The sequence below is a fragment of the Pagrus major genome, chromosome 4, assembly GCF_040436345.1.
Source record: "Pagrus major chromosome 4, Pma_NU_1.0".
In the NCBI taxonomy this organism is placed as follows: Eukaryota; Metazoa; Chordata; class Actinopteri; order Spariformes; family Sparidae; genus Pagrus; species Pagrus major.
The window spans coordinates 2,317,707-2,331,240 of NC_133218.1; the positions used below are offsets into that span (position 1 = coordinate 2,317,707).

At 40.6% G+C, this 13,534-nt stretch overlaps 1 protein-coding gene across 1 annotated transcript; it reads left to right on the forward strand.

Annotated features, from left to right (window-relative positions):
* Positions 1 to 811: 811 nt before the first annotated feature.
* On the forward strand, positions 812 to 8,024 carry uqcrfs1 (ubiquinol-cytochrome c reductase, Rieske iron-sulfur polypeptide 1). Its single transcript, XM_073465046.1, has 2 exons — positions 812 to 1,075; positions 6,936 to 8,024. Exons 1-2 carry the CDS (start codon positions 865 to 867, stop codon positions 7,544 to 7,546), a joined length of 822 nt encoding a protein of 273 aa, XP_073321147.1. The 5' UTR covers positions 812 to 864; the 3' UTR covers positions 7,547 to 8,024.
* Positions 8,025 to 13,534: the final 5,510 nt, after the last annotated feature.

The following is a 13,534-nucleotide window of genomic DNA, read 5'->3' on the forward strand; positions in this document are numbered from 1 at the left end:
CTATGTATAATTGTATGACATGTGTCGCACCAATAAAAGAAAAAGGAAAAGAAAAAAAAAACAAAAAAAAAACACATAAATCTAACCGGCATGCATTGTGCGGTGGTCGCCGGTGATCGATTCTGCGCAGGCCTGGCTCATCTCGAACGAGCCTATTGCTTTTCACTGGTTGGACAGGAAACAGGAAAATGACCACTGGGTAGTTAAATTAAGACAAGTGAGAAAAACTATGAAATATATAAAATATGAAACAATATCAACAGAAGCAATAATATGAGTAATAAATATAGTAATATTAATTATAAAGTAAAATCAGGAGTAGGCCTACTGATGTTTTTATGTGCGATGTAATTACGCATATCAAGGCTACGTTTTGGTCATACGGGACTCAATAGCACTTCATTTAAAGTTCAGAAACATAATTCAGGAAGATGTGAATTTTGTGACCAAGAGGACACTGTGGAACATGTTATATGTTAAACTATACTATAAGTTGAGTTTTGATTTAAGAGACATTTTACAAAGAAGTTCAAGTGAGAAATATTATTTAGCCTTGCTACAGTATCTCAGGAGACCAAACTTGATAGAGAGAATATAAACTAATTGGATTTATTTATTTAGTGTTATTAATATTTATTTATTTAGTGTACTATTTTCTTTTCATTATCAGAATTACTAAATGTAAATTAGATTCCCGGTCCAAACTCCATACCAGTTGGTCGCAGTAATCGACCAAAATGTTGTTTGCCAACCGCCATAGAGGAAGAAGGTGATGATGACGTAATTACGCACATTCGTTACGCCAACTTGTTCCCTTCGCTATCAAGGCATACAAGGTCGTCGGAGCAACATTCAACCTCAAACATGATGTCCCTTGCCGCCCGGTCAGGGGCATTTTCCCCTTATATGCAGGCTACTGCTTTTGCGGTCGCTGGCCCCCTGAAGGCTCTATTACCTGGGGTTGTTTTAAAGGGAGAGAAGATTGTGTTGAACCCGAAAAAACAGTTCCTGTGCCGGGAATCGCTGAACGGTCAAAGCCCAATGAGAGGGCCTGCTGTGACTGTTAGCATCAATGGTAGGTCTTTCGTTGACTGCTAGCTGTTTAAGTTAGCTTTCTGTTGTCGTAACTAGTGCATTGAAACTCAACGTTAAAGACCATTTACTGTCTGTGTAACGTTGATGTCCTGTCACATTTATCACAGATAAATACCAACCAGTGTTAACTTGGAGCATAACTTAGTTAGCCTTGCTAACATTAGCATCGTCTCTTCTAGATTGTAGGCTAACATCCTGTTAGCCTTTGTGGCTAAAGAGCGGCCTACACTTAAGGTCAGCTTTAAATAGTGGTAACGTAATAAGTCAAAAACAGTATGCAAAGAGTGCTGCTCGATTGTGGAAAATGGTGTCTCCCAGGTGCTCAGGGATAACGTTACTTTTATTCCGTGTGTTCGAGGCTGACAGTGGGTCAGCACATAAACTACAGAGCTCCGACTCATCAATTGAAAGTGTTTTAAAGACTCATGGCAAGGTGTTTTTTCAAAATGTGATCGTCCCCCCAAAACTGTCTTCTCTTTAAAGATATTTAACTTAGTTAGTTAGTTAGTCTTATTTCCAAGCGTAGGTCTAAACTATATTCCCTTTTAACTTTAATCATGTAAAAGACACACATTTGCTTTTGACATGTTAGTGATACGCGAATCACAGGTATATCCATGGGCACCATGGGAAATCTGTGTATAGGGCGGTCCAGGTCATAAAACTAAACATTGTTATTAATATCAAAACGGCTGCTGGTGGGTGAAATAATACGGCAAATAAGGAATGAGGAAAACATCACATTACCTGCACTATAACAAACGATACAAGTGCGTCACTCCATTAACAGAGCTGTGTGCAACTACTCACACGACACATCAGTTTGACTATTTATTATTTAAATCTCTTGACAATTATTAGTTCCGTGTCATTAAAATATATATAATGACATTTTTTGCACAGATTCACCTAACGTCTCTACAGCTGTTGAGGCCAACTGACAGCCTTCATCTGAAACACAGCGTTTCATGTGACGCTGCAGAGGAAAGGACTTCTCATTTCTCTTAAAACACATTTCCTCGTCTCCTCTCTCCTCCCATGGTTTCCTCGCGCCTCTCCATGAATCCTCAGTGGGAGAGACTAAGATGCAAGGAAGGAAGGGAATTGTGGATGCAATTTAGGTGAAATGGGTTGTACCCTTAGTCCTTCCCCCCTGAGGATTCGTGGAGAGTCGCAAGAAAACTAGGGGTGCGTTCCAAATCGCATACTTTTTCTGTTTACATTCAGTGTGTACTGCAGCTGCCCTTGCATGCGGTATGCATACAATTGGGACATTCTGCGTCTTCACGACAGTACATCTTGAACATTGACCCTCTTGCTCCCAATATCCATCACAGCCTTAGCGTGAATTTTTTTTGAGAAAAAAGTAAAGGTACTTATACTAGAACACACTGTCACCTGTCATTGCGGTGTCTGTCATTCTGTCTAAAATAGCCGTCATTCTGTCAGTGAGCTGTCAAATGTTTCTCTCGGCTTTTTTATATTCCTGTGACACACCGTGGCGTATGTGATTTAGATTCCGCTGCGCAGAGGATTGTGAATCAGAATGGCCAGAAAAGCATGCTGGCTCGGATGTCATAGGACATCCTGGTATTTTTGGCATACTACATTTCACATAACTTGTGCTGGGACACACTGAATCTTTTTCTGGCATACTAGATAGTATGCTATTATAGTTTTTGGATCATAGGGGATGTGAGGAGAGAAGAAACAAGGAAATATGTTTTAAACGTGATGTGAAGCGACGTACGTTTCTGATGACAGCTGACAGATCATAGCTGGATCAGCTGTCATTTGGCTTTAACAGACTTAAGCTGAATATGTCTACACACAGCCCTTTGTCAAAAATGCATTGAAAGGGATTTAAACATTATCCATATATTTTTTACTGATAATAAAGAACAAGTATTTGTTGAGATGTAAACACTCTCTTAAAGGAGAAGTTTGCCATATTATTATGTGGATATCCCAATCAGTGTTGATGGTAAATGTAGGTAATTGAGGCAATAAGTTCCCAGTGTGTGGTGTCTTGAAAGAGAAAGTTGGGTTGTTAGTTTTCCTGCTTGCACAGCTTGCCTAGATGTACCAGGATGCATTGCGTGCAACCTCCTGACACTTCACCCCCTAATACTTCCTAAACCTGCCCAGAACATGGAGGTTGGCATATCAAACAGGGCTGTGTACAAAAAGGCATCTGAAATAAGTTAGCTATGGCATTGCCTGTAAACAAGGAAGAAGAGAAAGAATGTGACGAGACCATTGTAGTTTTTTATTGTTATAATACTATATAGGCTATATATTTGTTTATATTTGGTAGTGTTGTATAATACACAGTTTATTTAATATCCTTTTAGATCTGAGTCTAGTGAGGAAAAATATTAACAATAAAAACTTCAACTTTATTTATTTATATAGCACCTTTCATACATGAATGCAGCCCAAAGTCCTTCACAGACAGAAATAAAAACAATAAAATAAAACAGATACACAGCAATAATTCAATGAGTCAATGGGATGTGTTGATAAAAAGCGGACATATAAATAAAAACAAAGGCATAGAAATAACAATAACTATAAAAGTGATAAAAAAGGCTTGTGGATAAATAAAAAATAAAATAGTTAATTAAGCAAGCATGGAGTAAGAAATAAATATATATAAAGCTAAGAGTCAGGACATAAGAACTGAGAGGTGGAGTCCCTCAGACCCAGAGGCAGACTGTTCCAGAGACGAGGGCCATAGTGTCTGAAAGCTGACTCTCCATATGTTTTTCCAGAAGTCTTTGGGACAACCAGGAGGCCAGCTACTGAGGAACCTGCTGGGTATATATCTATGAAGCATGTCACTGTGAAGACATGTTGTAAAACTGAATGAAGACAACAGAAACAGTAATATGGAAGATGGCCTAAACCTAATAATGATTTTTTTAAAAATCGTCATTGTATAAACAAACGGAATTAGTTAAACTTAGTTAAATTAGTTAAAACCAAGTCGTTTTTTTGTTTTCAAAGTCAGTCTATGAAGCTGAGAGGCATCATTCTGTTAGTGCTCAGAGGCTGTGAGCCGTCTGTAATTCTTTGGTTGCAATTCTCATCAGGTCGGTATCTCTGCTCTCCTCGTCTGGAGAAGGTTCAGTGGTCAGGAATATAGCCTGCTGCAGGTTTACCACCAGGTTGGACTCACTGTCACCTGTTGGAGCTGCAGCCCTGTGTGCTCTTGGAGATGCTGCTTGGTACTGAGTGCGCTCGATTTGCCCTCTTCATGTTCCGCTCTTGATATGGCCACTCCACCAACTAAAGATACACTCTCTCTTTCCCCCCGTCCTTATGGCTCTAACAGATGTTCAGCAAGTCCATTCGGTATCCTTAATGCTTTGAATTTAGGGACTTTGCGTTTATTAATTACAATAAGCTTTAGTGTGTGTTTTCCACAGGCGCACGCACAAACAGCTTTTGCATATGTTTTGAGAAGGGACACTGGAGGCCTACATATTTAGATGTTATAAATTTAAAACATTTTCATTGTTTTCCCTGTTTTTTGTGATTTATATTTCTTAAGAAACTGGAAATTACTTAAAAGCATATTTCCAGGAAACTGGGATTAAACCTTCATATGCATTGATATCTCTTCCTTTTTGGTCTTCATAAATTCTTATTTCTATTTTTAAATGAGTAGTTAACAGGTTCTGTTTTATTCAGCATTGCTTTATTTTTAACCATATATCACCTTACACACATTGAGAAAAAACAGCTTGTTGTTGCTGTGTATCACTGCCCGACCCTGTAGCTACTAGTTTGCTGGCCATAACATAGCGTTAGATGACAAAATACGTACTCAATGTTCATCTTCCCTCTCAGCCCTTCTGGTCTTGTTTCTCCAGTTTATCTTTGGGATCCTCTAGGTCACCTCTAGGCAAGCCAGGAGTAAAACTTTCATGCAACACACATGCACTGCCTCAGGCTGGTTGTCGGTGACGGTATCAAAACCTGCCCACGCTTAAATTCACTGCAGCTGAATTATTCTGTTTCTGTTGGCATCCGAGGGCAATTTGAGCAAAGGCTTTACCAGTTGCTGTTTATGGTCGGCAGCTCTGGATAGTCGCTATCGACTATGTCCTCTTACGCTAATTCAGCTGCAGCTCGGCCTCTCTCCGCTGGATTTCTGCAGCGGTTTAGTCTGACCTGAATGAATAACCTGCCTACAGGGTGTCCGCGCATCCTTAAAAAGTCTTAAATTCATATATTTAAAATTAAGGCCTTAAAAAGTCTTAAATACGTCCATATTTTGCATATAGGTCTTAAATTACATTTAGTTAGGTCTTAAATATGACTGTTCATTTACTGCTTTGTCATCGTCTTTTTTGTTTTTTGTTTTTCGTTTTTGGGAAATGTGTTGGTGAGATTCACAGTTAGCTCCGTGTGTTGTACTTCTTTCTGAAGTATCCAGGAACGTAAGTGGCATTTTGCCAACAGCCCGGTTGGAATTTATCGCCGTACACTTCGCCAGTTCCAGAAAGACTTCGACTGCGGAATCTGCTAAAACTACGGGAAAGTGTAAATTTAGTGTGTTGGCTTGAACATCCAGAATTCAGTTGGTTAAAAGCCGCATAATAATGAATCTGAAGCGCAGTGTACGCTCTGCAAGAGGACCCTCAAATTGGGCACATTTGGTGTGAAAGCGCTGGCGTCACACACAAAATCGGATAAACACCAGTTAGCTTTTAAAAGTCTCCGGCGAAGTTACGCTATCACACGCTTTTGTACGCCTTTGTCACCAGTTCCCGGTCCAAGTTCGTCCAGTTCTGCTCGACCTGAACTCTGTGCTGCCTCTGCTGTCTTGCAGTTGAGCAACATTCAAACCATCTTCGTTTCAACTCCGACGTTGAAAGCGGAGGTGCTTTGGATTTTGAACACCGTGTGTGTGTGTGTGCAGTTTTTTAAGAAAGTGTGGGTTATTAGAGTGAACTAAATTAGGTTAAATTCCTAGATAAAAACTAAACAAACTATTAATCACTTCTTAAATTAATTAAAACTCAACTGAAATAAAAAGCAAACTGAAAAACCAAATTAAAATAAAAACTAATGAAATTTAAAAACTATAATAACCCTGACACACACTCACTCCATTCTTCATTGTTTGAGTTGCTCTGTGAATGGCAATAAATGTAGTAATTTTTGAAAGTAATTCTGGGACTTTATTTTTCCTTACTGTTTCGTACTTCATGTAGGTCTTAAATTTAGTTCAAAAAGATCTTAAAAAGTCTTAAATTTGACTTGTTCAAACCTGCAGAAACCCTGGCCTATGTATTGGAGTCAAAACAAGTAAAAAGTCTCTCCATCCATAACCTCCTCTGCCATCATGTTCAAATGACACTTAAGCTGGTGATCACATGGCTAATTTGCATACAAGGGAGACATGAAGTCTGGTATTTATAAAGCCAGCTGACACACCCCCATTATGTATGTATTATTTCAATCTATCAAACCCCCTGGATACCCAGGAAGGGAGGCAGAGACTCGAAATCCAAGCTGAAATTAGCCCGTAGTTCTTCCGAGTACTTGGATGTCACTGATTCTCGAAAGGATGTCAGGTATCGGAACTTAAAAAAAATGGATTGGTGCATCTCTCATTAAAATAAGTTTTAGGTCAATTGTTAATAAAAACATTTACATTAGCAACTGATTTCAGGATTCAAGGATGAGAGCAGCAGTTTTAATACACCCGCACACAGACTACACTGGCAGTGAATCGTCTCTGGGATCCACAGTGGACAGAGTTGGTCACAGTTTATCTATGCACTCTAACTGGTGATTTTTATTTTATTTATTTATTTTTTTTATAGGCCCTGCTGGTGTCCGATTTGCCCACACAGATGTCAGGGTACCAGACTTCTCTGACTACAGGCGCCCAGAGGTGCTGGACCCCAACAAGTCATCTCAGGACAGCAGTGAATCTAGAAGAATCTTCTCGTACCTGGTCACTGGTGCCACAACCGTGGTGGGAGTTTATGCTGCCAAGACAGTGGTCACACAGTTTGTTTCTTCCATGAGCGCATCAGCTGACGTCCTGGCCCTGTCCAAGATTGAAATCAAGCTAGGCGACATCCCTGAAGGAAAGAACATGACCTTCAAGTGGAGAGGCAAGCCGCTGTTTGTCCGTCACCGTACAGAGAAGGAGATCGCTGCTGAGGCCGAAGTCAACATATCAGAGCTGCGAGACCCTCAGCATGACAAGGACCGTGTTGTCAACCCCAGCTGGGTCATTGTCCTCGGGGTGTGCACACATCTGGGCTGTGTGCCTATTGCCAACGCCGGCGACTTTGGAGGTTACTACTGCCCCTGCCACGGCTCACATTATGATGCCTCAGGCCGCATCAGGAAAGGCCCCGCACCCCTAAACCTTGAGGTTCCCTTCTACGAGTTTCCAGACGAAGACACTGTGATTGTTGGATAAATAACACTCCTTAGACTGAGCTCTCATTGTACAACAGCATGACGGATATCTGTATGACAAAGGTGCACTCAACAAAGAGAGGAAAAGTTCAGGCTCAATGATGTCTGTGTTCAAGTCTTATTGGTTCTGCCAGCAGACGAAAAACTGTAGACATTATTTACAACTGGTGTATGTGGAAATGTTTTGTTCTCTGCATTATTTCTCACCCACTGTTCTCCCAAACATGACAGAAAAAATACAGATTTTGATATTCCTCGCTGCCTGTTTATTTAATGTAATGCAATCACTTAACAGAATAAAAGCAAGGACCTATTGTGTATCTTTTAACCTCAGCTCTTCTGTTCTTATACGAGTATAATGTGAACGTGAAATAAAAACAGCTACGCATCTTATTTACTTAAGATATAGTTATCTCACGAGCAAAGAATAAATGTTGTGTTCAACTCTCCCTAATAAAGGTTTCTATTTTATTTGCCAACCTGGATTCTTTCTAGCCCTTCTTTGTTTAATGGCATTGATAAAAATGGTGAAATAGTATTGCCTCTGTTACTACCTGTTGACAGACATGCAGTATATTGCTGTTGTTGCACCATAGGTTTATAGCAAGATTATGGTGCTACGGTCATGTTTTGATCTGGGATTAACTTTTGATTTGCTGCCAGGTAAGTGTGTAGTGTTAAAGAGGTTTTGTATGGGAGTCAGACAGGATCTAGAAAGAATCGAGAGGTTTTATGAGTTTGAACTTGCAGGCTGTATTGATTAGCACATGCTGTTTTAAGCTGGTGGTTTCTATATTATAGAACAGGGAACGTGATCACAACAACTACAGCTTGTCCAGTATATGTGCATTGTCCTCCATGCCTCCATTGAAAGGCTGGGCAAAAATAAGGTGTATTTATTGTACACCGATCAGGCATAACATTATGACCACTGACAGGTGAAGTGAATAATACTGATAATCTCTTCATCATGGCACCTGTTATTGGGTGGGATATATATTAGGCAGCAAGTGAACATGTTGTCCTCAAAGTTGATGTGTTAGAAGCAGGGAAAATGGGCAAGTGCAAGGATTTGAGCGAGTTTGACCAGGGGCCAAATTGTGATGGCTAGACGACTGGGTCAGAGCATCTCCAAAACTGCAGCTCTTGTGGGGTGTTCCCAGTCTGCAGTGGTCAGTATCTATCAAAAGTGGTCTAAGGAAAGAACAGTGGTGAACCGGCAACAGGGTCATGGGTGGCCAAGGCTCATTGATGCACGTGGGGAGTGAAGGCTGGCCCGTGTGGTCCGATCCAACAGACGAGCTACTGTTGCTCAAATTGCTGAAGAAGTTAATGCTTCTGATAGAAAGGTGTCAGAATACATAGTGCATCGCAGTTTGTTGTGTATGGGGCTGCATAGCCGCAGACCAGTCAGGGTGCCCATGCTGACCAATGTCCACCGCTGAAAGTGCCAACAATGGGCAGAACTGGACCACGGAGCAATGGAAGAAGGTGGCCTGGTCTGATAAATCATGTTTTCTTTTACATCACGTGGATGGCCGGATGCGTGTGCGTCGCTTACCTGGGGAACACATGGCACCAGGATGCACTATGGGAAGAAGGCAAGCCGGCGGAGGCAGTTTGATGCTTTGTTCTGCTGGGAAACCTTGGGTCCTGCCATCCATGTGGATGTTACTTTGACATGTACCACCTATCTAAGCATTGTTGCAGACCATGTACACCCTTTCATGGAAACGGTATTCCCTGATGGCTGTGGCCTCTTTCAGCAGGATAATGTGTATATATATATATACATATGTATATATATATACATATATATATATGTATATATATACATATATATATATATATACAGTCATGGAAAAAATTATTAGACCACCCTTTTTTTCTTTAATTTCTTGTTCATTTTAATGCCTGGTTCAACTAAAGGTACATTTGTTTCGACAAATATAATGATAACAACAAAAATAGCTCGTAAGAGTTTAATTTAAGAGCTGATATCTAGCCATTTTCCATGGTTTTCTTGATAGTAACCAAAATTACTTAAGTTCTTACATCAATAGCTATGGCACTGTACTGCCAAAAACACTGCTTTTAAGCATTCCATGTTTTCTTTTCTGTTTGCTTTAAACACATGATACACACAGGAGTTAGTACTTGATTGCGTAACCATTGTTTTTGATGACTGAAGCCTTGCGTCTTGGCATGCTCTCCACCAGCTTCTGACATTGTTCTGCTGTCACAGCAGCCCATTCCTGTTGCACAAATTCAAACAAATTTGCTTTGTTTTTGGGCTTGTGGTTCTCCATTTTGAGTTTGATGATTTTCCATAGGTTTTCAACTGGATTCAGATCTGGTGATTGAGCAGGCCAAGGCATGGTGCGAATGTTGTGGTTCTCCATCCAGGCTTTAACTGACCTTGCTGTGTGGCAAGGGGCATTGTCTGATGGAAGAAGACTGTTTTCAAGAGTAGCCCTGTACATGACCTGGTTCATTCGCCCTTCACACAATTGCATTTGCCCTGTTCCACTCATACTGAAACAACCCCAGATCATCACTGATCCACCCCCATGTTTTACTGTAGGGGCAAGACAGTCTGGTTTGTAGGCTTCTCCAGGCCTCCTCCTAACCAGTAAGTTAGCTGGAGTGGGCATCAACTCAAAATTGGATTCATCACTGAAGAGAACCTTAGCCCAATCATCAACAGTCCAATCCTTGTGATCCCTAGCAAAGAGTAACCGGGCCTTCCTGTGCCTTTCGTTGATGAAGGGCTTCTTCCGTGCTCTGTGTGACTTCAGACCAGCTTCAACAAGTTGGTTTCGAACTGTCCTTGCCGAACAAGTCACATTTCTCGACAGTGCCCACTCATTTTTAAGGTCCCTGGAGGTCTGACGACGATTCCTGACACAGGAACGGACGAGTGCACGGTCATCTCGTGGGGTAGAGAGACGTTTCCTGCCGCGGCCAGGTAGCAATTTGGTAGTGCCGTGTTCGGCTTGTTTTTTCTTGTTGTAATGAACAGCTGTCTTGGAGATCTTTAGTTTTTTTGCTACCTGTCTCTCACTCATGCCAATTTCCAGCAGTGCCAAGATGGCTGCCTTTGTGGCTTCACATAATTCTTTTGTTTTAGGCATTATGTGAGAGCTGACAACTTCTGAGTTGTGCTATGGCTTGAATGTAAGCAGGAAACCACTCTAAGCCTTTGCATGTGCAGTGCTGCTTATGACATGAAATGGCCTCTTATATACCCTGGGAATACAATTAAGCTTAAGAATGTCAAATAGGACATAAAGTATTATGTGATCAGCTGCATTTTTTGTCGTGTTCATTGTATTATACCTTTAGTGGTACCAGGTATTAAAATGAACAAGAAATTGAAGAAAACAAGGGTGGTCTAATAATTTTTTCCATGACTGTATATATATATATATATGTATATATATACATATATACATATATGTATATATATATACATATATATACAGATATATATGTATACATATATGACCTTTAAACTGTTTTCCTTACTACTGCGTGTGCCTTTTTACACTAATAAACGATGTAGTGAGTGTATTCTTTTTAAAAATTATGTTTCTTTGCTTGATAGTTTCAGAGCATTCTTCAGTCCACCATGTCCTGCACTTTTTCACATCACTTGTGATGCTCCCCTAACTATAGCTGTGATTATGCTTTTGTTTATTTGATCTGTTTGCGCTGACATGACTATTTTGCTGAGCTCTGCATTACAGTAACTTGTGAATTTCCCTCAGTTTGCTTTAGCAAAGTTCCATCGTATTACTCCGTCTAGCTGAACTGTCAAATTCATATTGAATTTTATTGCAACTGGATAATGGTCACTGCCAATAGCGTTATCTTTTAAAACCTTCCAACTACTGAGAGACTTCCGGTCGGACCGCCTCCAGGATGGCAGCATAGGGAGAGAGCTCCCGACCGAACCAGAGTAATTATTAATATACTCCCATACAAACTGAGAAATTCATTTTGACTAAGTGCATAAAGAAAGGGGGTAAGACGTCTACCAAGAAACCGAGCAATAATTGCCTACAAAAAGCAGAGGTGGACGAAGACAAGGCACAGCTAGCTAATAATTGGCGGTCAAGGCTAATAAGCAGCAAGGTGGGATAAACTACGCCTGCCCCGAGTGGAGAAATGGCTGAATTGGAGCTTATTCTGCAAGAATTAAGAGGGTTCCGCCAAGAAACCAAAGAACAATTAGGGACAATCAAAGAAGAAATTTTGAAGGCGAACACCAGATTGGATGAAGCGGAGGGGCGAATTGAGAAAGCAGAGGAGAGGATTCAAAACGTGGAAGAAGTCATGATGGAGATGCTAAAGCTACACATGAAGCTAGAGGATAAGCTAGTAGACTTGGAGAGTCGTTCCAGACGTGAAAACGTGAGGATTTATGGGGTACCAGAAGGTGCGGAGAAGGAGTCACCAACGATGGCTACATTTGTGGAAAATTTACTACATGAGGGTCTCAGACTATCCAAGGACGGACAAGATTTACAGATTGAAAGAGCGCACCGTTCAGCGTGGCCACAGCCGCCGGAGGACGCGCCGCCACGCTCCATCATAGTAAAGTTTTCAAGCTTCAAAACGAAAGACGCACTACTCCGCAAGGCATGGCAGGGAAAGGGATTCACCTGGCAAGACAACCATAAACCTGGACCACGACTATCCTCCTCTCATCCTCAAAAACGTGCTTTGAAGCTTTACAGAATAAATAGGGGCTGGGAAAGGATGACAGATAGAGAGACAGATAGAAAGGATTTACAGATACTTGCAAGTTAGGCATTACTTTAACCAAAACCTAAAATAGGCTTTAGAAAAAGGTGTATCAGAGTTCCTGCAGGTATTTCTATCATTAGTCAAATCTGGAACATGCAACAAAATCATATCCAGATTGTATATTGGAATCCAACAATTGAAACAAGAAAGCACAGACTACATTAAGAAGAAGTGGGAAAAAGAGGAAAATGTAATGATTTCTGCTGAGAGTTGTGAGAAAATGTGCCAGCTACAGTGGATCTCAACAGGTTCAAGCATATGAAGAGAGTTTTCCTGGAAAAATATTGTGAGATTTTTTGTTACACCCATCCAGAAACAACATCAAGGTGGCGGCGATGCCTGCTGGAGACTCTGTGAGACTAATGGAGCGAATCACTTTCATTAATTCTGGAGTTGCCAGGTTATTAGAACATATTGGGAAGAGATTCATGAACATATAATATCATATTTGGAGTAAACATCCCCTTCAAATGTGAAACTCTGTATTTGGGTGATATATTGTTCGGAAATTAGAATTTCAATAACAAAAAGCTACTTGGTATGCTGTTGGTAGCATGTAAGAAATCCATCATGAGAAAATGGTTAAAAGTAGAGCCACCCACCATTGAGTAATGGATGGACATCGTACATGAGATTTACATCATGGAAACGTTTTCCCTTAGAGTGCAAAAAGAAAAATTTTACCAGATCTGGTCTAAATGGACTGATTACGTGAAGCCAATAAGGTCAGACTTTATTTGACCCTGTCATTCACTTTTGATTCATCTGATTATTGATTTATTATTCATTTAAACAGTCATGAGAGGTTAAAACCTTCCAACTACTAGACCCAGCTAATTCACTGGATACCAGAGTGAGATCAATAGCCGACTCTGCTCCATTGCTGAAATTAACCCTAGTGCCTTGACCATTATTTACTGTAAACAAACCAGTCCTTTTGCTTCTATCAGTTCTTCTATAATCTTCCCATTGTAGTCTGTTGCCCTCCCTCCCCATGATGTATTGTGGGCATTAAATTCCCACATAATTCTTTGTTTCCCTGTTCAGTCCTATCTAGTTCATCACCCCTGATTTTCTTACATGGATTATGCAGATCTTTAACAGTCCACTAATCACTCCATGTATCTTTCGATTAGCACCAGGGATGTGACTTTTAATTCACGCTCCATTCAAGTCT

Bases quoted from the DNA above. Each gene is read 5' to 3' on its own strand.
- uqcrfs1 (XM_073465046.1), top strand. From the start codon at position 865: ATGATGTCCCTTGCCGCCCGGTCAGGGGCATTTTCCCCTTATATGCAG. The intron at 1,076-6,935 runs GTAGGTCTTTCG...TTTTTTTTATAG, and splicing joins TGTGACTGTTAGCATCAATG to GCCCTGCTGGTGTCCGATTT.